Here is a 27,885-nt window from a genome sequence, read left to right on the forward strand (position 1 = left end):
TTGTTTGATGGTGGGGTTCGATGTGATTGCATTCAGAAATGGTGGATCGCTACCCAGGAACTCACGGGGTTGTCGTCAGAGCCGACGACTTCGAACTCAATGAATTAGGGCCTATCTTCTTCGATTTTGGGGTGAAACATGAAGAAGGAAGGTCATGGAGTTGGTTCTAGGTGGTTAGATTTTGCTCCAAAAATCTGGAGCTTTCCAGAAAATATTCAATTTACTAAAATGTCTCTGACTTTAAACGTTAATATCTCCTTCATTATAAGTCCAAATCACGTTTCGTTTGCGCCCACACGTTCATAGCAACGAGTACTACAAGATTACAACAAGAAAATGAACCTTACATGACATGAAAATGCGGTCAACAAAAGTCAACGTAAATTCATGTTTTAACATTATAAAAACTATATAAATTCATGTTTTCATAAATTCAAGTTTTAACATTATAAAAACTATAATTTTTAGGGACGGGTCGTTACAAAGTAGATGTGTTAACATTTTGTTTGTTAGATATATAATTCATGATTGGTTCTTAAAATTTGACTAGTCATTGTACGACATCATTATCAATAGTGTCATTATTTATTTCGACGTATACAACCAATTATAACCATATAATGATCTTAAGTTTATTTACTGTAATATTAGATTTTTTCCACTTAAGCAGCCAAAACCTTTAATTTGACTCCCATAAGCAAATACACCATTTTTAAAGATTATTGATCAATCCTTTCAATTGATTGAACTCACTACGAAATACTGTTGATTAATAGTGTTTTGATAAATGACAGAAATCAAAAGCATGCAGACATAAACTTAAACTGAATCTAATTATTGGAAATTCTTGTTGGGGTATATGGGGATTAATAGCAAAATTGTGTGGAGTGATATAAAGTTGTTGGGGTCACTCATTTTCTTCCACATATAAAAACTTATTGGGGTATATGGGGATTAATAGCAAAATTGATTGTGTGGAGTACTATAAAGTTGTTGGGGTCACTCATTTTCTTCCACATATAAACTTATTGGGGCATATGGGGATTAATAGCAAAATTGTGTGGAGTAATATAAAGTTGTTGGGGTCATGGTCTCCTTTCGCTACTGATTACAAGCCACATGTTAATCTTCGTGAGATCTGTTTTTTTTTTTTTTTTTATTTTTTTTTTTTTTATCAACAAACAATATATGTACATTAAGAAGAGTGGGTGAAGCTTGGTCATGTGACTCATTCCACCCTTCCCCACTTCCTACCTATCTCCTTCCGCTACTGATTACAAGCCGCATGTTAATCTTTGTGAGATCTGATTTTTTTTTTTTTCCCTCGAACAAACAATATATCTACATTAAGAAGTGGGTGGACTAAACTTTACAACGGATTAGCAATAATTTGGTTTAAATTAGTTTTTGACGATAATCGAACCTAAAACGTTTCACTTACAAACAAATAGAAATGTCACTAAACTGTAATACTGAGTGACTTGTGAAATTTGGTTGTTAACACACATATCTCCACCCGCGTGCAAACCTAGCTGACTCCCAATCAATTAATCAGTTGACTTTTAGGTCGAATATTCAATAGCATGCAACTCAAACAGGTAGTCTTCAAGTATTGACTTTAATTTTCTTCACCAAACACCTACCCATTTTTCCCACTATTTCCTCATCACTCGTCACTCATTTTCTTCCACATGTAAACTTATAAACCCTCTTTTTTCAGCTAAGCATTTGCACAAACACTTCATCTGCAAGTTTCAACAACATCCATGGCGGATCAACCTTCTTCATCCCCAACCTCCATTGACCCCTACAAACTCCTCAAAATCCTCCCCAACCCTGATGGCTCCCTCACCCGCTTGACCACTTTCCCCACCGTCTCCCCAACTCCCACCCCCACCGAGTCCATTTCCGCCACGGCCGCCGAGTCAGACTCCAACTCTCCCCAACTCGTCCTCTCCAAGGACATTCCCTTAAACCCAGAAACAAAAACCTTCTTGAGGGTCTTCAAACCCCACCCTCTCCCCCCAAACCCCCGCCTCCCTCTCATCATCTACTTCCACGGAGGCGGCTTCGTCCTCTTCTCCGCCGCCTCCAAACCATTCCACGACTCCTGCTCTAGCATGGCCCTCGCTCTCCAAGCCCTAATTATCTCCGTCGAGTACCGCTTGGCTCCCGAACACCCTCTTCCTTCAGCCTACGATGACGCCGTCGACACCATCGCCTGGGTCCAGCGCCAGGCCTCCGACGTCGACGGCTGCGATCCCTGGTTGAAAGACGCCGTTGACTTCTCCAGGTGCTTCCTAATGGGCAGCAGCGCCGGAGCTAACATCAGCTACCACGTGGGTTTACGCCTCTCGGGTGATGATCTCTTGCCGATGAAGATCCGAGGGCTGATACTAAACCAGCCTTATTTCGGCGGGGTCCATAGGACTGAATCCGAGACGAGGTTGATCAACGACCGGATATTGCCGCTGGTCGCCACCGACTTGCTGTGGGCAATGGCCTTGCCAAAGGGCGTTGATCGGGATCATGAGTATTGTAATCCGACGGCGGGAGGTGGGGATGGGAGGATCGAACGGTTGCCGAGGTGTTTGGTTAGAGGGTACGGTGGGGACCCGCTGATGGATAGGCAGATGGAGTTTGCGGCGTTACTTGAGTCACGTGGGGCGCACGTGGTGGCCAAGTTTGACGAGGGGGGTTATCATAGCGTGGAGCTCTTCGACCCTAGCATGGCCCAAGCTCTGTACGACATTATTAGGGATTTTATCGAGTCGTGCGATGCAGACGACGGTGATAATATTGTCGTTTCAAAATCGGCGATTTGAGAGAGAAGGCTAATAAGCTGACATGGCTTGCTGGAAAACGCCATTTTGGCTGATGTTACTTTCGCTTGTAAGGAGTTTTAACCACAATAAGGCATATCCAATGATTAAAATAAAGGAGAATGTTCCGAGTCTTTCTATTTAAACTATATTTTGAAAATAATTTTAGTTGATAATTAGATTATTAATTACGTATTAATGTGAACTCCCAACTTTGTTAGCCATTCCCCGGTTACCAAACATGAACTCTAACTTTGTGACGCAGAAAAATACACGTTATGGTTTGACAGTCATCATAAATAAATGGTCGAACATCACCCAAACGCTACTCGCTAGAGCCAGGGTTATCAATACAGTAAAACTCCTCTAAACTAAAACAGTTTGGATCAAACCAATTTTATAATTTTAGAGAGGTTATTACATAATAGAGAAATAATTAGAAAATATTAGTTATTGACTTATTTATCTTTAAAGAATGTTGCATTTCTTAAGTAGGATTCCCTGGGCGCCAAATATTTAATTTCTTGTATATTTTGTAATCATTGATAATTATAACTATATGTGGGCGTGTTTATATAAGATTAGACCAAGAAAAATGATAGCTTTTTACAATTTGGAGTTTATTTCAATACATAATCGAACTATTATTTATTGACTTATTTATCCTTAATGAATGCTTTAGTCCTAAATAGGATTCCTTGGGTGCCACGTATTATACAATGACGAACTCCCATGCTCTCGTTTCAAGCAAATTACATGCTAACATTTTTTTTTCTTTTTTTGAACAAACGATATCATCTACACTAAGGGGGAGGGGTAGACTTAGCCTCACAATAGGCTAGTAATAATCTAGTTCAAATTCGTCTTTGGTGAGAATCGAACCTAAGACCTCTCACTTACAAGTGAAGAAGAATACCACTAGACCGTACTAAGTACAAGTGAAGAAGAATACCGCTAGACCGTACTAAGTGGCATTAATTACTCATTTTATAACATATAAGTACTTGTTGTGAACTTTCCTAGTTTAAGTGTGATTGTGTAAATTCTATATTAGATTTAATTCTAGTTATTCTTTCTTATATGGACTTGAATTCCTTGGGGATGAATGATTTCTTCTCTCCTTTTACTATTATAAATAAAGGCACTATGTATGGGGGGATAACAACATCCTCAATACATAATTCCCCTACAATTCTACAAACACATCTCTCCTCTCTCTCTACCCTTGCTACCGGACCCCTTCCCCTTATCAGATAAAATAGGCTACAACACGCTCCTACCGCTGCGCTTAAGAATCTGACGTTGAAGATTTTTCTACATCAAAGCAGTTCATCCATATCATCACGCAATTAGGTTCTTTCAAAATAACAGTTTTTATCTTGATATTTTTGCAGCCCTAATAGCATGAACATTCACCATAATGCATGACCCAACTTTACGTTTTTCGAATTTTATATTCTACATAAATTGTGTATGCATTATACTCATAATTGTTGAATTATTTGAATTTGATATTTGTGATGAATTGCTTATATATATATATATATATATATATATATATATATTTATAAATATATATATATATATATGCATTATATTATTGAATTGAATATGCATAAAATTGAATTGAATTGAAAAAAAAGGGGGAAAAAAAAGAGAAATAAAAAACATGGCCTGGTTTCTTCGAACCCATGACCTCAAGCCTGCAGCTTGGGTGGCTGAGCCGAGCCACGAGTCCCAAACCCGGAGTCGAGGGCTCCAGGTTTGAAACCCAGAAACACCGACAGCTTCCATGGTGCCTCCATCGTTGCAAGTTGGCATGCAGCTAATCCTCACCCATGGATCATCGTGTTTTGACGATCTGTAATTTATCCCCGACACCGATTGACCGAGATTATCTTGAATCTCGTCAGAATTTTTCCAATTTTCTGATTCGTATTTCTAGGGTTTTGGTAGAACGTTGAGATTTTTCAAATCTCCGTTCATATTTGTGGTCTCCCTTGACCTACAGACTTTCCCCAAGCATCATTATCCCAAAGCATGGCCATCTGAAGCGACAGCGTCGACCTTCTTCCCCGGCAAATGCACCCAGTTGTGGTTGGGGAGTCTTTGGACCTAACTCAAGCCCTATTTGGGCTTTGTTACTCGGCCTCATTTTTCTTTTCTTTTTTTCCTTTTTTGGGCTCACCTGTATTGGCCCAAAACCATCTGATCAGCCCGTGTTTTTTTTATTGGACTCTCCTGAAGCGATCCGATACTTTAGCCTGACCCGTTTTCCTTCTCTCCTTTTGGGCCTACAGCCCGCTTGAGACCAAACTCGCCCAGCTTTGGGCCTAGGATGCATGGCACCCATTTATTTAGCCCACCCGTGGGCTTAGGCCTTATTTTGGGCCCCGAGTTTAATTGCCTAATTATTTTTAGGCTCAATGGGTTTTATATTTTCACCCACACTTTTAATTTGGCCTGAAGTCCAAATAATTAATTCAATTATAATTTTAGACTTGAAGTTCTATTTGCATATTTTCTTGTTGCATATTTATGTGTATATATTTGCATTTATTTGTAGAAACATATGAACCTGAAGTTCATAATTATTTTGAAACATGAAGCTTCTAAAAATATGCCTTGTTTGAAAACCTGAAGTTTTTCACTTAAAAACATCACCCATGAAAACCTGAAGTTTTTTCATGTGAATATTAACTAATACATGTCTATTAGAACATGAATATTCTACTTCTATGTGAATGGATTGATTTTTGTTCTTCATTACACTAATCACATCTTGTCCTTTATTTTGCGATAGGAACATGCCGAATTTGAACAAACTTGACTTCACCGCTTTGGAGGTCTCTGGAATGAACTACCTCAAGTGGGTCCAAGATGTGAAGCTCCACCTCACTGCAAAGAATTTGCGTCCCACCATTGAAGATGAGACGGAGAACCCTATTGGCGAAGTTGAGAAAGCCACCGCTATGATCTTCATCTGAAGACATATACACGACGCCTTGCAAACTGAATTTCTTGCTGAGGAAGATCCACGAGTATTATGGGTCACTTTGGCTGATTGTTTTGATTACCAAAATGACATCTTATTGCCTGAAGCAAGACATGACTGGCATCATTTGTGCTTCCAAGTCTTTAAGTCTGTCAATGAAAATAATTTTGAAGTTCGTCGAATCCAATCACTTCTCAAGTTTTGTAATGAAACTTTGATCGAAGAGGATCTCCTGGAGAAGACCTATTCGACCTTATCTGCTACTAATATTGTCATGTAGCAACAATATAGAGCTCAAAAGTTCACTAAGTTCTCAAATTTGATCACTGTTTTACTTCTCCCTGAAAAGAAGAACCAGTTGTTAATGAATAATCATCAAGCTCGACATACTAGGGCGATTGTTGTGCCTGAAGCACACTATAGCACAAACCAAAGCTCGAAACACCAAAGAGACGTGGTAGGGGCGGGCAAAAGCCATCCCACCAAGGTCAACATAGTCAAGGCCTATCTAAGGAAGGAAATAAAGCCCAAAAGCACCTAAACCTTGCTCCCAAGGCCCCAAACTTTAAGAATAAGGGCAAAACACCTCAAACTATAAATGCAGATATATGTTATCATTGTGGTTCAAAGAACCATTGGTCCCGTGTTTGCCAAGATGAGGGGTTCTAGCTGAATATCATTCTCGTCGTAAGAAGTTTAAATCAAACTTTGTGCAAGTGGACGATCCGAAGAGTGCAAAGATGAAGGTTTCCGACTTTCAAGATGCTATCACACTTATGGAAGATTAGAATCTTAGACATAGACTTATTTTTTAGTTGAAATAAGACCATGGGGCCGAATTCCACAGTAGTGGTTGAACCCCTTCTTGTTTTTTGATAAATTTTGAATTCCACAGTAGTGGCTGAACCCCTTCTTGTTTTTTGATAAATTTTGAATAATTTCCCAACTCAGCCTTAACAAGCTTTAGCCTTTTCAACTCAGCCTTAACAAGCTTTAGCTTCTTTCCTACCTGGAATTGATGGCAACCTTGGATATGAGTATAAAAGCTTGTGCAACAATAGCTAAAAAATTATCATGGTGCATAGAAATTGAAGAATTTAAAAGGTGAATTTCTTTGAGTTTGAGAAACCACCACTGGGTAGTGATTAGAGGCACTAGGAGGCAAAAAAATAGCAAAGTTATTAGGAAACATAGATAAACAACCGATGTTGACAATGACGCAATTCAACTTGTGATAGATAACCATGCCATTGAATTGCTTATTGCACCAAGTAAGGAGTTGACTAGAGAATCTCAAATCATCAAGGTCAACATCAAGTAAACAATCCCCAAACCCAATAATAACATTAGACCTCAAATTAGATCCCCCATCAATTTCTCTAGTGGATCGAACAACATTGAAGTCACCAAGGACAATCCAAGGGGCATCACCAATGGAGTGCCTATAAGAGCAAAGGTTAGGCCAAAGTGCCTTGCAAAGATTTTCATCATTGAAGTCGTAGCAAAGGAATCATAAAAACTTTGCCCCGTTAGAAGAATTTAAATATGATAATGGATAACTTGATCAATCTCCGCCAAGTGAGAAACATGAAGAATGGTAGGATTCTAACCCACCAATATTCTTCTATTATGAAAGACAAATTGAGTAACAGCATCAATATTATTCACACGTACTTTAGTCTCAACCATAACAACCAAATAAAGCTTATTCATATCGATGAAATTACGAACCTTGAGTTGCTTATGAAGCCCATTAAGCATCCTAATATTCCAACAAGTGAGATTAATCATTTGAGTTTGAATGAGATCGATCATAGGCACTACAACCCTTACCACCAGCCTTAGATGTACCTTTACTTCTATTATTCTTCCTTTTCTTCTTCTTATGGTGAAATCTCTGGGATGGGAGAGCATCAATATCCTTACCCAAAATACAGTTAGGCCAACGAGATGTATTGAATAGGCAATGGCCTGAATATCAGAGTCAAAGACAATCTCCAAAAATTAAAGGGCTTCAAACGGATTTAACACCGCCATAACATCCTCTGAAGGAAGGGGAGTTCCAACGGGACTAGAAGAGGGATAATGGGGTTCAATAACAGAAATATTGGCATGTAGTAAGACCTTCCCATTCCTACGCCCTTTTTTATATCCCTGTTTTCTATTAATGGTATCAGAGCTAGGTTTAATATTCTTGTAAGCTTTGATGTCGTTGGCACACTCCATAGCCACTTTATTAAAGTGCTCCAATTCCTGGAAGATTTCCATCAATTCTCCAAAGTAGGTAGCTAAGGAGCGGCCGTTCTAGCAAAGGCGTGACACCTTCTAGCTGAAGGTATCTTCAACGAATCCTAAATTCCTTTGCAGTGGGTAAACAAATATATCATTTCATAATCTCCAGTTTCATGGATGACAGTAACCAACTCTTTATTTTTTGATCTTCAGATAGCCAATCATCGTACTTGGGGTCGTGCTCTTCTGAAGCCTTAATAGACACATGATAGGAGCATATTCATGCGACTTAAATGGCTTGTTCTCGTGCATTTACGTTATGTTTCTTTAGTTATTTTAGTACTTTAAGCTATTTTCGTGTGTTTATAGGTCCAAAGGGCTAAAGGAGCAAAAAGATGCATTTTGGAGACTTTTGGAGCACTTTTGGGCTAAGGATGGATAGCTTATGCTTGGAGCCAAAGTGTTAGATGAAATTGAAGACCTAATTGAAGACCAAAGTGTTGGAACCTTGTTCTCTTTAGTTTTAGGACATTTAAAACCTTTCCTAATCCCAATCATGCCATGCATAACACACATCCATTCTAACACATTGTCACTGCACATGCATTTCCTTCATTAGTTAATTCACATGCTCCATACTTATCATCACCACTCATTACTTATCACATATCATCACCACTTATCATATCATACATTCATTTATCACTTATCATAATCATTCACTTATCACTTAACATATCATACACTTATCACTTATCACTCATAATCATCTACAACATCCACCTACTTCACCTACAACATCCACCTACTTCACCTACAAATGACATAGCCATATGTTCCCTCCACTACTCCTATAAATACCCTTGCATTCATTCATTCATGGACATCTCTCCATATCTCATTTTCATACACAACACACCACAAACACTTCCATCTTCTCCCTAGCCGTGAGTCTCTCCATTTTCTGCACCATTCCCTTCCCTTTCTTCTCCATTTCTTCCATTTCCATAATCCCCAAATCCATTCAACACACCAACAATATCCCTTAGTCCTTGTGCTACAACGAAGACGAAGAGAAGAGGGCCTAAACGTTCATACAATTCACGTTTGAGTTGTTGGAATGTTTACGCGTTTCTTTGATTTCAATGTTTAAATTCAATTCTCTTTGTTTTGTAATATGAGGAATGGAAGAGAAGAGTGCCTAAACGTTCATACAATTCAAGTTTGAGTTGTTGGAATGTTTAGGTGTTTCTTTGATTTCAAAGTTATGAGGAACTAAACCCTTTTTGGCTAGGGGTGATTTCAATACCATGATTATTTATGTGATATGAATTGATGAATTCCGGTTATGAACTCTTGATTCGTGAATGCAATTGGCTTAACTATTTGATGATTAACTTATTTGTGTTTGTTGATTGAGGGTCGACACTTAATTAGCATGCATGAATATGTGGCTAAAGTTTAAGAAGGTTTCACATAATCGTTACTAACTTATACTTGAAAGTAGTGAAGGTCGCTTGTCACGATCGCGTTAAGTTTAATTCTTAGCATGAGTAACATGATGTCATAGTTGCAAATGCTTTGTCAATGCTTATGGTTTTCATTATTCTTAATGATCTTCGATTGTATCTCTATTATGATGACATGTAGGGAACTTTTGAGAATGTTTTGGGTTGTCGAATGATGCCATCCAATGCAATAATATAAGGAAAATCTGAGGGTTAACTAGTGATGTCACGGTTAATTTGGGGCATTGTCGTTCATAATTCAATGAAGGAATAACTGGAAATTGATTCATATGCATAAATATCATGTGTAGAGAAAGAACCCTTAGCTAGCTTCCCATCCATTCATTTCCGTCAAATCCATATTTACAATTTGTTTTGTTTCCAAGTATTCATTTTAGTTTAAATTCGTCCAAATCCAATTCCCCCCCTATTTCGTTGAAATCTTAGTCTTAATCTTTCTTATTTTTAGTTTTGCTTTCTTCGAGCATTAAATAGTGTTTTATATTGTGTTTTTATGTTTTTAAGTCAATTTAGAAGGTTTTAGCAAGCCCTCTTAATCCCCGGTCTAGAACGATCCCTCACTTATCCATTCTACTACAATTGTCAAACGAGGGTTTAATTTGTGTGCGTATAATTCTCGCATCAAATTTTTGGCGCCGTTGCCTGGGATTAGCAACTTTGCTAATCCCTTGGTTCTTTTCTTTTTTTTGGTTTAGTTGTTTTCGTTTTAGTTTCTAACTTAGTGTTGTTTTCTTTGTTTGTTGTTACTTTTGATATTTGATTTAGTTCTCTTTCTTTGATTTTAGGTACTAGAGAAGTAAGATATGGATTTTGCTAGCATTCAAGCTCAATTGGCAAATCTTACTTCTAAATTGTTGCCGTATGCCGAAAGGACCACAATGCAGAGTGTCCCTACATTTGGTGCTTCATATAGGCAAGGATTTCAAGCCAATCAATGTCCACAAAGAGATTGGAGGGATCATTCAAACTCTATATGGTGGGAAGATCAACAAGTTCAACGTGAAGCATATTGGCAACCATATGAGAAGTTCTATTCAAGACCTATGCAGCCACCACAACTTCATATGCAATATGCTCAATTAAATTCAAGTTCGCCAATAGATTATATTCAAATTCTTAATGAAATAAATTCTTTGGCGCAGGGGTCACAAAATCAAGCCAAGGAGGCTCAACAAGAAGCATATTGGCAACCATATGAGGAGTTCAATACAACACCTATGCAGCCACCACAACCTCCCCCACAACAATTCCAATCAAGTTCAAGTATGTCCATGGATAATGATAAAAATTTTCAATTACTAACCTCTTTGACGCAGGACGAACAAAATCAAGACAAGAAGTTGGGTAAATTGGACGAGCAATTTGGGCAGATTATGGAGTTCATGAAACAAATTCAAGAGCAAAGTGAACTTTCCAACTCAACTATTGAAAACTCGAAGGAAGATTTTGAAATCCATAATGCTATCACTTTGGGAAGTGCTATGGAGGTTGGAGCTGACCTAAAAATGTCCAAACATAGCCTAGAAGTGGATGAAGAGCTGCTAATTGAGGAGGAGGAAGAAGACATGCACACGGCAATGGTAGAACAACCCTTGCCGCAGCCCCCTAAGCCCTCTAAACCACCCACCACCAGTAAGGACGTCCCAATTCCATGTTATTCTGATGTTATTCCACCCAATGTCCCTTTTCCTAGCAGGTTTTTGATTCCCAACCAAGAAGAGAGTAAAAAGGACATCGTGGAAGCCTTCCCAAAGGAGCAAAATGCTATTCAAATTCTTGGTGCAACACAGCAAGTTTTAGATGGTGTTGAATTCTTCAAAGGACTTTGTACACCAAGAAGAATGATTCAAGAGAAGGTAGTGGCTGGAGAAGATGTAGAAGGCATCAAAGAGGACATATTTGAAACCACAATTCCCAAGGAAGTTGGATTTTATGACACGGGACAAGTCATAACTTTCGAATGGGTGTTTATTCTGGAGTTCATTTTGGAGCACACAGGTAAGCCGCCTCCCCGAATTTCAATTTTCTTTTATACTAACATGTGGTTAATGATTCAGGCACCCAATCTGGAATTTAAACTATTACCGGATCATTTCAAGTATCACCGCCCATTCAAAGATAAATTCCATGCCGTTTGATTTTATTTATGTAAAAAAAAAAAAAAAAAAAAAAAAAAAAAAAGATACTAAACATGGAGAAAGGTGGAGCTTCACAAAGGTTGTTTACGTGAAGCCCCACTACGAGGCGCAGAAGCGGAAGGCGCAGAAGCGGGAGGCATAGAAGCGGGAGGCATCGGAGCGGGAGGCATCGGAGCTAGAGCATTCCAGGCCTCAATACTTGGCCAAGCGCTGGATGACCCAGGAAAAAGGTGCCTCTGGAGATAAGACGCAAGCCTTTGACGGTCATTGTGAATTCGACCCTCAGATTCTTGCAGCTCATCAAGCTTCCTCTTCATGCCCGACGAATAGTTATTTGCAAGCACATGCAAACTTCTATTCTCATACTTAAGCTGCTGGATCTCTTGCTTAAGACTCTCCACCTCTGCCATCAATGATTCCACCTGACGGGAGCGGGCAAGCAGGCGTTGGCCCATGTTGGACACAGAACTCGCACACTGAACACTAAGTGCGAGGGACTCTTGAACGGCCAACTCATCGGACCGTCCTGACAGCAGCCTACTATCTTTTGGAGTGAGGAGGTTCCTAGCTACTATTGTAGCTGTTGTGGCGTCCTGCATCACTGAGTCTTCACCTGTGAGAGGACTGTTAGAAGGTAAGAAAGAAGGGCGCCATACGTTACCTTGACGCGGTGCGCCCGTATCACTGCTAAGGCTCAATTCCAAGCTAAGGTTCGATGAGTTTGCCATTTTTCAAAAGTGTTCAAAGAGAAGGGATGGAGTTAATTCTCAAAGGGCCGGAGTCGAGTTTCAGGAATGGGAAATCTTCAGAGTGTGTGTGTTGGGGTGATTGATAGCTCTATAAAAAGCCAAGACGACGCGTCCACCGATTCAAAGAGCCGGATTTTCCGGCGTAATTTAGGCGACGCTCCCTCGGCTTTTCAGAAAACGCGTTCAACTTTGTCAAAAGATTTCTGACAAAGCTGAAAACACGTGGAGGCCATCATCGCATCTACACATCTTTAGCCGACAAGCGCAAAGTTCGGCGACGCTTTCTCTGCTTTTCAGAAGACGCGTGCAGCTTTGTCAAAAGGAGCCGCATCCGCACTACTACGTGTCGTTCAGAAAGCAAAGGGGCGTCGTTCAGAAATCGAAGGGGCGCCTGCTCAGAAATCGAAGAGACGTCGTTCTGATATCGAAGAGACATTTGTCGACAAGGGTAAAAGAACAGTACCACCACTTGATATTATCTCTATATATGTCGACCTTCGTCTTTTATGGTAAGGCAAACTTGAAGAAAAATGCCCAACTCTCACTCACCTTTGAGGGCACACTCCCAGCAAAGCCTCTTGAAATACTCAATTTTTTCTCCCCCAAAGAAGATACCAGAAACCTGGAGTACAAATGAAGCAGAAGGAAACGGTCGATCGAAGCATGTGGAGACAACCACAACAAATACATGTGCTGCTTCATTCGCCGTTTCTTCAAAAGCAAAGGTATCTCATATCATCAAGGTCTAAAGCAAAAGTATCTCATATCATGCTCTTTCCCTGTCCTTTTCTTTGTCCTTGTTCTTACTTGCATGGCAAAGTGAAAGAAGCAATCAGCCGGCATTGGGAGTCAGTCTTCCGATCTGGAGCCAACTGTCTGGAATCTATTCCTGATTGCTTACCTAGCGTTGCTCTCGAGTAGTCATCTTCAACGGTTGATACACTTCCAGAGAAGGGACCACTTCTGCAAAGGGGAGCGAGTAAGGCAAGTGAAAATGATACATTGAAGCATGTGGAGACAAACTTAGGCTGAGTTATCCTCCAACCCTTTTCAATACGAATTGGAAAGATTGAACAAAGAAACAGACCAAAGGAGTAAGTTCAGACCTTCGGGGGAGACACTAAAGGGAATCCTGCTGCCCATTTCAAGAGTAGCACAAAGGAAAATCAACGATGAGAGGAACCCCTGTGGAATCAACAACATCAAGCCTCATTGCAATCAACAAGGAGAAGATGGAATTTACATTCCACAACCAGATTTGCGTCTCTAAACTCTTCTCTTTGTTAATTACATTCTGCCATGTTTAGTATGTTTAGTTGCTTTTTGTGTGTTTACTTATGTTTTGTGTGAATCTATGCTTAAAACATTGAGGACAATGTTTGATTTAAGTGTGGGGGGGTAACTAAGTATATTTGATGCAAATTCGTGGGATTTTATCACCCATAACTTCAAATGTTGTTCCTTGCTGTTTTAAGGTGTTTTTAAGTTGTTTTAGAGTGTTTTAGTATGTGTTGTTTTTATAACTCCGAAAATCACATAAAAATTTGAAAAACGTGTTTTAAAAAGCCTAAAAAGAGTGTTTTGAGTCGTTTTTGTGTGTTTGTGTCTTAGGATACCTTCCAACACAATGATAAGGATTTGGTTTGTAATTGCATGACTATTAAAAAGAGTTATAAACATAGAGAAAAGTTTGATTTACTCTTGGTATATGCTTGGTTATGGTTATAATGTATGACTTCACATGCAATCATAAAAGAAAAAAAATTCGTTTTTGTAACATGCTTGAAGGAAGGAACTCAAACAAACGCTACAACCCTGAGAGACTTGAACCTATAACGTTCTTTGGAGAGTATAATCTGTGATTTCTTGTTTTCTAAAGTCGTTGCATGATCTCATTATTCTTTGCTTGGTTACTACTTAGAAGGCGTTTCATCATATAGTTCCAAATGCTAGAACTCATGCCCATTTCATTCAAAGCATGTTATTGATTTGCATAACACATATTCAAGAAGAAGTTGTGTAGTGACCACCACCATAGCCAAATAGCCTTACTTCCCATACTTCGTATATGTTGTAAGTTTTAACCCCGTTGAGCCTTGTTTAGCCTTTATTCTTTGTTTACCCACATTTTCCTCACCTAGCCTAGTTTAGGACAATCCCCACCCTTGTTCTTAAAAGATAGTGAGCATGACTTAATTGAATTCCTTTTGAGTTACATTATGAAAGAAAATAAGTGTGGGGGAGAGAATGTTTAAGTGTTTATGTTTTGAGATTCAAAAGAAAAGAAAAAGAAAAGGAAAAAAAAAAAAAAAAAAAAAAAAAAGAAAGAATAAGTGATTGAAGAAAGGTTCCAAAACACCAATTCTGGGCGTAAATTGTCTAAATTCTCCCTTTTTGTTCAAAAGTTGAGTTTTCATTCAAAAGTGAATTCTAAGTTGATTCAAATGCTTTGCTCACTATTTCTTTAAAAACCTTTGTTTTCCATATCCCTTCTTTGTTATCCACATACCCCAAGCCCCGTTACAACCCTTGACTTCTATCTTGAGTGTTGTGTATTTCAATTTGTGGAGTTTGAACTTGGTATGAGCATATGGTATCACTGGTTCTCGCGTCTAAGTAGTAGCATTCCATTCATGAGATCATATCTAAACATGCTTATTAACTCCAGAAATTGCTTTCTTTATTATAACATATGTGAGTGTTAGAATTCATATTTACATCAATCTTCTCACATATAACTAGTGTAGGGTGTGTAGTCAGAAAATCTGTGTGAAAAACGAGTGCATATCTTGTAAGGATTTGAGCAAATTCTCTAAAAGCATGTTACTACTTTCGAAATGTGTTTTAAATGCTTAATTGTGAACTAGTATGTGGTGACTATGATTAAGAATGTACTTAACTGTAAAGATGGCTAAAAATCTATGGGACTAATGATTTTTAACTTGTCATGTGCATTGGAAATCTGAGACGATTGTTGGAAGGTGTAGGTTGTGTTTTGTTCGTTTTGTTTTGTTTTTGGTTTCTTTTGTTTTGTTTTGCTCGAGGACTAGCAAAAGCTAAGTGTGGGGGTATTTGATAGGAGCATATTCATGCGACTTAAATGGCTTGTTCTCGTGCATTTACGTTATGTTTCTTTAGTTATTTTAGTACTTTAAGCTATTTTCGTGTGTTTATAGGTCCAAAGGGCTAAAGGAGCAAAAAGATGCATTTTGGAGACTTTTGGAGCACTTTTGGGCTAAGGATGGATAGCTTATGCTTGGAGCCAAAGTGTTAGATGAAATTGAAGACCTAATTGAAGATCAAAGTGTTGGAACCTTGTTCTCTTTAGTTTTAGGACATTTAAAACCTTTCCTAATCCCAATCATGCCATGCATAACACACATCCATTCTAACACATTGTCATTGCACATGCATTTCCTTCATTAGTTAATTCACATGCTCCATACTTATCATCACCACTCATTACTTATCACATATCATCACCACTTATCATATCATACATTCATTTATCACTTATCATAATCATTCACTTATCACTTAACATATCATACACTTATCACTTATCACTCATAATCATCTACAACATCCACCTACTTCACCTACAACATCCACCTACTTCACCTACAACATCCACCTAATTCACCTACAACATCCACCTACTTCACCTACAACATCCACCTACTTCACCTACAACATCCACCTACTTCACCTACAAATGACATAGCCATATGTTCCCTCCACTACTCCTATAAATACCCTTGCATTCATTCATTCATGGACATCTCTCCATATCTCATTTTCATACACAACACACCACAAACACTTCCATCTTCTCCCTAGCCGTGAGTCTCTCCATTTTCTGCACCATTCCCTTCCCTTTCTTCTCCATTTCTTCCATTTTCATAATCCCCCAATCCATTCAACACACCAACAATATCCCTTAGTCCTTGTGCTACAACGAAGACGAAGAGAAGAGGGCCTAAACGTTCATACAATTCACGTTTGAGTTGTTGGAATGTTTACGCGTTTCTTTGATTTCAATGTTTAAATTCAATTCTCTTTGTTTTGTAATATGAGGAATGGAAGAGAAGAGTGCCTAAACGTTCATACAATTCAAGTTTGAGTTGTTGGAATGTTTAGGTGTTTCTTTGATTTCAAAGTTATGAGGAACTAAACCCTTTTTGGCTAGGGGTGATTTCAATACCATGATTATTTATGTGATATGAATTGATGAATTCCGGTTATGAACTCTTGATTCGTGAATGCAATTGGCTTAACTATTTGATGATTAACTTATTTGTGTTTGTTGATTGAGGGTCGACACTTAATTAGCATGCATGAATATGTGGCTAAAGTTTAAGAAGGTTTCACATAATCGTTACTAACTTATACTTGAAAGTAGTGAAGGTTGCTTGTCACGATCGCGTTAAGTTTAATTCTTAGCATGAGTAACATGATGTCATAGTTGCAAATGCTTTGTCAATGCTTATGGTTTTCATTATTCTTAATGATCTTCGATTGTATCTCTATTATGATGACATGTAGGGAACTTTTGAGAATGTTTTGGGTTGTCGAATGATGCCATCCAATCCAATAATATAAGGAAAATCTGAGGGTTAACTAGTGATGTCACGGTTAATTTGGGGCATTGTCGTTCATAATTCAATGAAGGAATAACTGGAAATTGATTCATATGCATAAATATCATGTGTAGAGAAAGAACCCTTAGCTAGCTTCCCATCCATTCATTTCCGTCAAATCCATATTTACAATTTGTTTTGTTTCCAAGTATTCATTTTAGTTTAAATTCGTCCAAATCCAATTCCCCCCCTATTTCGTTGAAATCTTAGTCTTAATCTTTCTTATTTTTAGTTTTGCTTTCTTCGAGCATTAAATAGTGTTTTATATTGTGTTTTTATGTTTTTAAGTCAATTTAGAAGGTTTTAGCAAGCCCTCCTAATCCCCGGTCTAGAACGATCCCTCACTTATCCATTCTACTACAATTGTCAAACGAGGGTTTAATTTGAGTGTCAAGTAATTCTCACATCAACACACGAAGATAATCCATTTGTTTCATTTCACAATATGATTATGGATGAGAGAAATCATAATTCCTCTCATCAAGAAACATACACATGTTCAAATTCGAGTTGTCTGATTTGCAGACTACATCACAACAGGAGAAACTAACTTAACCTCAGCGTCACCAGCCATGAATGAGAATTACTGTTGATAGCAGTGGTGAAGCTACAAAGGGGCGAACTCTTGGAGGTGGATAAATATAGGATTACTTTACAATTTGATCAGTTAATGAAAGATGTACAATGAAATGCTACTTACAAAGGGCCAATAGTTTCTATTATACAGTTTGGCAATGGATTTTAGTGGATTTTAGTTTATCAATGAATTTGTAGGCAATGACATGTAGTGTGTAATACGATTGTCTATTATCTAAACGGATTTTAATGCCTAATTTTTTTTGGACCTTTTACCTTTTTAAATTTTGCCTCTCTCCTTGACAATATCTAGCTTCGCCACTAATTGACAGTGATATCGTGCAAAGGTAGGACGAAAACGAAAACTACTACTGTCTGTGGGATTCTGCATTGTGAGGAAGGGACTTGTTGCTGTCGGTGAGGTTCTACAGAGCAAGGAGTGGAAGTCTAGGTGGCTGATTGAGACTGGATTCAACAAAATGGATAATAACAACAACTGCTGCTTGCTGATCCTTTCGAATTCAGAGAAAGACAACAATAGCTACGGTCTCTCGCTGGTCAAGAGGCAACAATGATGATAGTCGCTCGCTGATAAAAAAAAGAGTATTATCAACCACGGTTGTGCCGCACATTGCTAGGGCTTTTTTTTATTTTATTTTTTTTTTTTTTTTTACGACCTGGCTCTGGTACCAAGAAGAAAATGATTTGAATTGTATTTTGTTCATCACAAGGTGAGGTATAATATACAACCTAGTCATATCCTAATTAGGAGAGAATAATTACAAACGGATTTTCCTCGATTACAAAGGATACACAAGATCCATCCAAACTCTTTCCCCCTTCCCTTCCCTCCTGCTTGAACAATTACAATTAAGCCACGTCAACATCTTATATTGATTTTTTTATAGAGACAATAAGACCAAAAACAAAGTGTGAGAGGAGAGGAAGGAAGGGGATGAGAATAGGAGGGGAAAGAATCCTACTTCTTTTGAAACACCCCAAAAGTGTTCAATGGCTTATATAAGCCCTTTTGACATGTACTTGAGCGCCTCATCAACCACAGTGGTAAAGACCTTTCTATCCTCCAATTGTTCAAATGCACAACCACGACAAGTGATCAGTGGAAAAGTGCGAACAACATCTTTCTAAAGGAAAAAAAAAGGAAGTTTGGGTTTGTGACATCCCATATCGCCCAGAGGAATGATCCTTAAATGTATATTCCAATCCCTACCTAGCACGAGGCCTTTTGGGAGCTCACTGGCTTCAGGTTCCATGGGAACTCCGAAGTTAAGCGAGTAGCGCGCGAGAGCATTCCCAGGATGGGTGACCCATCGGGAAGTTCTCATGTGAGTTCCCAAAAACAAAACCGTGAGGGCGTGGTCGGGGCCCAAAACAGACAATATCGTGCTACGGTGGTGGAGCAGGCCCGGCAAGTGGTCCTGCCCGGGCCGGGATATGACAATTTGGTATCAGAGCCTAACCCTGGCCGCGTGTGTCGGGCCCCTAAGGGGGGTGGATTGTGACATCCCATATCGCCCAGAGGAATGATCCTTAAATGTATATTCCAATCCCTACCTAGCACGAGGCCTTTTGGGAGCTCACTGGCTTCAGGTTCCATGGGAACTCCGAAGTTAAGCGAGTAGCGCGCGAGAGCATTCCCAGGATGGGTGACCCATCGGGAAGTTCTCGTGTGAGTTCCCAAAAACAAAACCGTGAGGGCGTGGTCGGGGCCCAAAACGGATAATATCGTGCTACGGTGGTGGAGCAGGCCCGGCAAGTGGTCCTGCCCGGGCCGGGATATGACAGGGTTCGATACTTTTTTTTTCCAAAGGGTATGATACTTTTTAAACAGTAAATATGCTTGATCGTGGCCACGGGTTGGGTGAAATTCCCAACTAGCCTCATCCAGACCTGAAAGGGGCGGATAACCATGATTCACCATTAGTTATCTCCTTAAAAAAAATAAAAAAAATAAAAAAAAGGAAAAAATGTTCAAACACTCCTCTACACACCTCACTCACTATAACTTAATGTTATAACCATTGTCACCTGTGAAGTTATGATCATCCTATACAACTTGTGATATGTGTCATCCCATATACAACTTTCAATGGACATTGACTACCATGCAATTGATTTTCTACATCGATCATCAACTATTCTCCATTATTCACAAGTTTTACATACAACAACAACAACAACAACAACAACAACAACAATAGTCTTATGATGCGGCACGAGATGGACAAAAACACGGAGAGAGTTGTTGAAATAAGTGTCGGTGTTTGGGTCTCTGCTTCGAGGTGGCGGTGTTTCACGGTGGTCATGATGTGTAGAAAGACACTACTAAAAAGTGACTATTGCTGGCAGTGTGAAAATCGACAAGAAAAACTAATTAGTGTCGGATTTAAGGTAAAAATCCGACATCAAGTCGTGCAATGTCGGATAAGGGAACCGACACTTTTGTTAGCGTCACAAAAAGGGTATTGACATCGATTAGTCCCCTTAATCCGCCACCAAGAAGTAAAGTAATACAAAATAAATTCTGACATGATGGCAGTCATAACCGACGTCACGTAGCAGCTAACAAATAAAATACTCAATCTATTGTCAGTTCTAACCGACATTGCCCAACATCTCGATAAATAAAATAATTATCATGCATTCCTACACAGATGGTACATGAGATGCAAACTTCACAGATTCAATTTATTCAAGAATTCAACTGGGGTCTTTGGGTGTAGAATTTCCTTTTAAAATGTATTCTATTTCATATAAATAAGGAAGTACAAATAACACATATATAGGAGCTATTAGAGAACCAGTTACAAGATGAAGATAAAAAAACTAACAATTACATATAATACTAATCAGCTCCATGCTTGCATATAATTCTAGCAGCTACCATGATGCTTTCCCGTGCTTGCCTTTGAAGACCACATATTTTGTAGCTCCATGTTGCCATATTCTGTAGCTCCATGCTACCATATATAATACTAGCAGCTCCATGTTGCCATGCTTGCCATCAGATCAGTGCTCCAATACTTTACTACTTCAACATTAGGGCTCTAATCTCTATAGATTAAACTCATGTTTTATACCTTTCAAAAATTATGGATTTGCGATTTCCAGTGTCCTTGCTCTTCAGATCCAAAATGAACATGCACGAATTTTTATATGGATTTTCGAACTGCTGATCTTACTGAACAAGAACATAAAAGAGGAGCTGAGTGGAGATTATAGCTTTAGTGAGTTATGCATTAGACTGCTTAGCATGCACATATTAATAGCTATGTGGAAGGTTGTAAGTACATCAAGAGTTCCACTTATTCTTCCTACCTTTTCGCCACCAAATCATCCAATTAGAATAGATTTTGTTGTTATACCTTTAAATGACGGATATAGAATGGAGACAACTTCGTGGTGATTTTTCCTTGAGATGTGATTTGGGGCTGTACCAGTGGTTGCATCGTCTTGTTTTTTTTTTTTTTTTAACAGATCTCAGGTCCCTGCAAAAGAAACAACACAAGCATGGGGAGTTGAAGATTTCTTTCTTGTGTGGTATATTTCAATCTGTGAACCTGAGTGTATGAATTGGCAGGGGAGGGTGAGAAGTTTACCTCTGAGTGCGTCCACACCAAGATCGGTGCTGCTACCCTTTTGGTGATGCAGTAATTCCATGGCAGCGAGGACTTATGGGTTGATGATGGAAGATTAAGGTTTGAGAAAATGTGGAGAAATTAGCTGCGGTTGTTGGGTGTGCTTGGAAGAAGGGAGAGATAAATGAGGGAGGTAAGCCTCTGGGCTCGAGGTGAAGCCTCTTTAAAGAGGGAGACTGACATCGTCTTTTTCGTTTAAAAATATGGGGGGAAATATCTCGCCCAAAATTTTGTCATGTGAGGTAAGTATTTAAAAAAATAGAAACACCAACTTGTCGGCTACAACCGACAGGAAGTTTTAAAATATTTAAAAAATATTTATTAGTGTCGGGTAGAAGCGACATGAGTTTCGTTTTTATCGACACTAACTTTATGTCGGTTGAAAGCAACACGGTTTTCTTTTTATACGACACCACCATTTAAAAATATTAAAATCTATATTGGCTATAAGCAACATAGACAGTTTATGTCGCTTATACCCGACAATAATTCTGACACTATGTAAGGAGGGTGTCGAAAATGTCTTATCCGCTAGTATTTTATATAAAACCGACACAACCTACCGACACAATAAGCCACTTTTATAGTAGTGAGAGAGAAGTTGCCAAGTTGGAGCAAACCGCCTGAATGTCTCTTCAACCGACCCAAATATATCAATCACCGGTTTGGGATTTGGGTCGGCTATTCGATATTTTGGTATAACAAAGCAGTACAAAATCTTCAACAGCTATTCTGCACAACAATAAAAATAAAGAAGGATTAATGACAAAAAACTACCTCAAGTATGGGTCAAATGACACTTTCATACCTCATCTTTTAAAATTGACAATGTCATACCTCATCTTACGAATTTGTGTCAATGTTATACCTTCCGTTAGCTTGGCCGTTTATTTCTCAGTTAAATGCTGACGTGGCTTGATCCGGGACCCATTTTTATTAAAAAAATATTAAAAACAAAAAAAATCATTTAATATTATTTAAATATTAAAATAATAATAAAAAAGTACATAAAAAAATAAAAAACATTAACCATCATCTTCCCTCTCCTTTCGTGCATCTCCCCCCCTCTCTTTTCCCCATCATCTTCCTGCAACCCAGCAACCCAGAAAAGAAGAAGGAGAAAGAAGAAGAAGAAGAGAAAAAAAAAAAAAAAAAAACCCAAACCAAACCAAACCCAGTTCATCCCCCCTCCCCCCACCACAAACTCAACCCCCTCCAACCTAGAAAGGAGGAGGAAGAAGAAGGAAACACAAAAAAAAAAAAAAAAAAAAAAAAAAAAAAAAAAAAACAATAGGAAACCCAGTTCGTCCCCTACAGAAGAAGAAGAAGAAGAAGAAGAAGAAGAAGAAGAGGGAAGAAGAAGAAGAGAAAAGGAAAAAAAAAAACAGCAGCAAACCCGTCCCCTCCCACCCACACCCCACCCCCCCCCCCAACCTAACCCGCAGAAGAAGAAGAAGAAGAAGAAGAAGAAGAGGGAAGCAGAAGAAGAAGGAAGAAAAAAAAAAAAAAAATACAATTGGAAACCCAGTTCGTCCCCCTGCAGAAGAAGAAGAAGAAGAGGGAAGAAGAGAGAAGAAAAAAAAAAAAAAAAAACAAACAGCAGCAACCTAGTTCGCCCCCCTCACACCCACCCTCTCCCCTCCACACCCATTCCCCCACACCCCCCCCCTGGGCGCCCATTTTCTCCTCGCCCAGGAGAATGGGTTTTTTTTTCTAGGTTTTTTTTTTTTTTTTTTTTTTTTGGGGTTGTAGGTAGTGGGTGCGAGGTTGGGTGCAGAGGGTGGGGTGCGAAGGTGGGGAGGTTGAGTGCGTGGGTGTAGGGAGAAGAGGGGGTGAGGAGCAAGGAAAACAAATTGGTTTTTTTTTTTTTTGTTCTCTTCTGTTTTTCTGGGTTGTAGTTGCAGAAAGGGGAAGAAGATGAAGATGGGGAGAAGGGAGAGAGGGGGGGGGAAGGGACGGACGTTGGTTTTTTTTTTTTTTTTTTTTTTTTTTTTTATAATAATTTTTCTTTATTATTTTAATATTTAAATAATATTAAATAATTTTTTTTTTGTTTTTAATAATTTTTATTAATTTTTTAATAAAAATGGATCCCGGATCAAGCCACGTCAGCATTTAACTGAGAAATAAACAGCCAAGCTAACGGAAGGTATAACATTGACACAAATTCGTAAGATGAGGTATGACATTGTCAATTTTAAAAATGAGGTATGAAAGTGTCATTTGATCCATACTTGAGGTAGTTTTTTGTAATTAATCCAATAAAGAACGAACAAAGCCGAAATTTACACTCTTAATCATACAATTATATAAAAAATTAGATGATAAACTCCTTAACAATGTTCAAAACGGCAGCAGCCCGCCTGGCGTCAACGAAGTCAATATTATGGAACCCCACGTCATCGAACCGCGCATCAACCCTGACCCCACAACCCACCAGCATCGTCACAAACTCCTGCTGCCGGTCGATCATCGGGTCCCCACCGAACCCAATCACCAAAAACCGCCCCAGCCCTTTGATCATCGCCTTGTGGGCCCCATCCGCCATCGGATTACAGTACCGATGGTTCCTGTCTGTTGATTTCGGCAACGCGAGGTCCCACATGAGGTCGAGCGCAGGCAAAGGCAACAACTGGTCCACAGCCAATCGCAGCTCAGACTTAGTCCGCTGGACCCCACCGAACATCGGCTGGTTCATAATAATCCCCGAGATCTTCAACGGCTCTAGCTGGAGCTGGTACGCTTTTAATCCGGAGAAAAAGACGATGTTGCCCCCGCATCCGCAACCGTACAGATAGCACCTGGATACGTCGGCGTAGTCTCGGATCCAGGTCTCGCCTTTCGGGTCCTGGGCCTGGGCCCTGACCCAGTTGATTGCGTCGATGGCGTCATGGTACTGGCCCGGGAGCCGGGTTTCGGGCGCCAGGCGGTAGTTGACGGAGACGATGATGGCGGGAATTTCGGAGGTGATCTGAGAGCAATTGGTGTGCGCGGTGGAGTCGGCGGCGGAGAGGAATATCCAGGCGCCGTGGTGGAAGTAGATGATGAGGGGGAGGCGGGCCACGGTGTTGTCATTGGAGGGAAGCTTGGCGGGTCGGAAGATCCGGATCCAGGTTTTGGTTTCAGTGTTGAGTGTCACGTCTTTAGAGACGACCGGGTCGCCTGGGGCGGGGTCCGGGTTGGCGGGTATAATGGGGGCGGCGGGGCGGGTGAGGGTGTCGGTGGCGGGGTCGTGTACTATGTGGAGGTGGGTGTAGGGGTCGAATTGTGACATTTTGGTAAAATTGGCGCGTAATGTAGGTGATTTGATTAGCTAGGTAATTATGTTTAACTCAAAGGGATTTTTGGGTTTGATCGAAAGTGTAGGAGCTTAGATGAATCTGCAACAATTTTGAGAGCGGGATATTTGGGGGAGGGCAACTCTCTGCATTTGGTTGAATGTTTCCACGGGGGAAGGGGACTTGGTAGTGGTGAGAGTCCTTATCCGGTGCAATCGGTGGTTCAGTGGTGCCGGACTTGTAGGCGATACGGTTTGCTTTGGGACTTGTCCCTTGGTTTTGGTTTGAGGGATGATTGAATAAATCTAGGGATTAAGGCAATTAGAGCAATTAAAAAGGTGTCAAATTTCGAACAGAGTTAAATTTTACAGGCTATGTGTGATATTGACAATTTTTTAACAAAAGAAGACTCTTCACCTTAGCTTGGTTGAAAACACTAAAGAGGCAGGATATAAACAAATGCAATGGTGAACAACAACATTAATTATAATAATGATTGAACCAATAATAATTAATAAAAGATCATTAATAATTAGTGTGATCTTTTTTTTTTTTTTTTTTTGTTATAACTTATGTGAACATTTTAACATCTCTTTTGTAGATGCTCTTAGACGCTCCATTCAAGTATGAAACCTTGAAATTCAAGGCTAGGGGAGATTTGAGATTAGGTTGTAATAATACAATATCATATAAAACAAAAGTAATGTATTTCTGAACAAACGATATTCTCTACATTAAAACAGAGGAGGTGGGTTTAGCCTCACAATGGGCTAGCAATAATGAGTTTCAAATTCGTCTTTGACGAGAATCAAACATAAGACCTTTCACTTACAAGTGAAGAGAAATATTATTAGACCGTAGTAATAAGTGGCAACAAAGGTAATGTTAGGTAGGCCAACTTTTTATACTAAATTTGCAAATCAAGTGATGTGTTACCAAAAGAAAATAAGTACGTTAATTAATACTTAAAATAATAATCTAATCATCAGCAATAATGTTATATGGTTTGCAGAATTTAGTTTAAACAGATGGTCTCACTATCATTACTTGTAAAAAAATTTATACGCCGTTTCATGTCTATGTCCTCCTGTGCACAGTTTAGAGAGACATTAATTTTGTTAAATTCCATTAAGTTCCGATAATGGCGTTGGCAAAAGCCCGAAAGGGGTTGAATGAAGTGAAAATATTTGGGTCAAAATAACAAATTATTAATAAGATGATTAAAAACTAACAAAAAATATATTTAAGTTATGAAAATAAGTTTGTCCATCACATAGTTCGATAATATACTAAACACTTCATTATTCTTATACTACTTAGTTCATGCGAAGCTAATTCAGCTTAGTCTCTGAAGTTAATACAATTCGAAATAATTTAATGCAACAAATGCACCCTAAAAAGCATGCTAGTTGAAACCTAAGATATTGTCTTTCTTTCTACACCTATAATAAACAGTAACATAAGCTGAGCAACAACACCTTACCAATTCATCCATGAAGATAATGGCATTGAAATCTCTCATTCGCATCCAAGTTTATCAACAAGGAGATAAAAGATTATTGATAATCATATCGTTTTTAATTTCAATTTTTATTTAGAACTGAAAATTAAAATCTTGCTGGATAACTATTTTTATTTTTTATTTTTCATAGAAAATAAAAATTAAGAACTATTTTCTTCAGTTTTCAGAATTTGCCTTTACTTTTTTGTTTAAGCCAAACAAGTTTTTAAGTTCTCAAAATGTGAAAACTCAAAATGAAAAAAACGAAATGATTATTAAACAAGTCATAAATTAGCATTACCAAAATTTCAAGTAAATGGTAGGAGAATGGACGAGAACAAAAAAACATAGCAAAGTAACCATTGTAGCACTTTTTCGACACTCTAGAGAAACTTGGTTAGATTAAGCATAAAATATCTACTCGATTCCCGACAAGGCCCTTAAAATTCCATGGCATATTATTGAGAAAACTTATTTAGTACATTATATGACGTTCCGTGCTAATAAAACAAGAGACATAAAAAATTATGTACAAACTTTTATTCATTAACACAGAACGCCGTACCCATGTAAGTTCTCCATATTTTCGTTCTCCCTATTTATAACAAATTAATCAACTTCATACCAATTTACTCAGGAGGAATTATGGTTACTTGCTCTAAAACACGAGCTTAATCCCTTTTTTAACATTATTAACTCTCTTTTTTGTGATAATAAAAAAAAAACATTACTAACTCTCTAGTTTTGTGAATAAAGTCCAAACTGTTAAGAAATTTTTCCATATGACTGACACATACACTTCAACATGACAGGTGGTGTTCCTTACCAATAACCTATAAACATCTGTATCCTTATAGAATAACAATTTAATACATTTAAATTTTATTAAAAAAAATAAAAATAAACAAGACCTGGACTGCGCGTCGGACACACCCCCCCCCCCCCCCCCCGGGCGCGCGCGCCTTCTCAATTGCAAAATCATAAATGGAGGTCAATGATGGCAAAATCTTAAACCACCCATCTCCATCGTCGCCTGTGATTTCACCCGGGACGCTCCATCTCTTCACCTTTAGGTTTGTCGTCTATCTCCTCCCTCCCCCACCCTCTTCTGGACCTCCGTACACTGTGAGCCGCACATGAGCGAGCTCAAACAAAAGATTTCAGAGTTAAATCCAATGTGGAAGATCAGAAAATCAAAACCCAGAAAACATTTAAAATTATGAAAATAAATTTGTAATATTTTTTTTTAAAAAAGCCATTTTTTAGATCATTCTGTATGTTCTTCTCCCCATAAACCCTTCAAATCTGGTCCTTCTCTACCTCCTCCCCTTTATCTCTTGGATTTTAATTAGCATTTTTTTTTTTTTTTGGGGTTTTCCTCTTTTTTGTTTTTTTTTTTTTTTCTGGGTTTTGTGGCGCATGCAGAGTTAATATTTTTTTTTCTTTTTTTCTTCTGGGTTTTGTTGCTTTTTAGTGATTTAGGTTGAAGAGTTTATGCATTTTCAAGGAAACTGTGCCTCTGGGCGTTTTTCAAAGCTCGAATTTAAATGTATTAAATTGTTATGCTAAGAATACAGGTGTCTATAGGTTATTGGTGGGGAATACTACCTGTCATGCTATGGTGTGTGTTCCAGTCACATTGAAAATTTTCTCTAAATTGTTGTCTACTCTTAATTGTATTACCCCATACCCCATCTCCTTCCCTCTCTCATCTCACACTTTTCTTGTTTGTCTTTTATTTTTTATAGAAAAATCAAAACAAGATG

General features: G+C 38.7%; 2 protein-coding genes across 2 annotated transcripts; one reads left to right on the top strand and one right to left on the bottom strand.

Moving 5' to 3' along the window:
- The first annotated feature begins 1,148 nt into the window (after positions 1-1,148).
- LOC137747518 (putative carboxylesterase 8) lies at positions 1,149-2,939 on the top strand. Its single transcript, XM_068487643.2, has one exon. It carries the CDS (start codon positions 1,767-1,769, stop codon positions 2,823-2,825), a length of 1,059 nt encoding a protein of 352 aa, XP_068343744.2. The 5' UTR covers positions 1,149-1,766; the 3' UTR covers positions 2,826-2,939.
- A 20,685-nt stretch (positions 2,940-23,624) lies between these two features.
- On the bottom strand, positions 23,625-24,883 carry LOC137747896 (putative carboxylesterase 9). The gene has a single exon (XM_068488026.2). The coding sequence runs from the start codon at positions 24,612-24,614 to the stop codon at positions 23,658-23,660; it is 957 nt and encodes a 318-aa protein (XP_068344127.2). The 5' UTR covers positions 24,615-24,883; the 3' UTR covers positions 23,625-23,657.
- Positions 24,884-27,885: the final 3,002 nt, after the last annotated feature.

This window comes from Pyrus communis, chromosome 2 (assembly GCF_041283825.1).
Source record: "Pyrus communis isolate YQ-2024b chromosome 2, ASM4128382v1, whole genome shotgun sequence".
In the NCBI taxonomy this organism is placed as follows: domain Eukaryota; kingdom Viridiplantae; phylum Streptophyta; class Magnoliopsida; order Rosales; family Rosaceae; genus Pyrus; species Pyrus communis.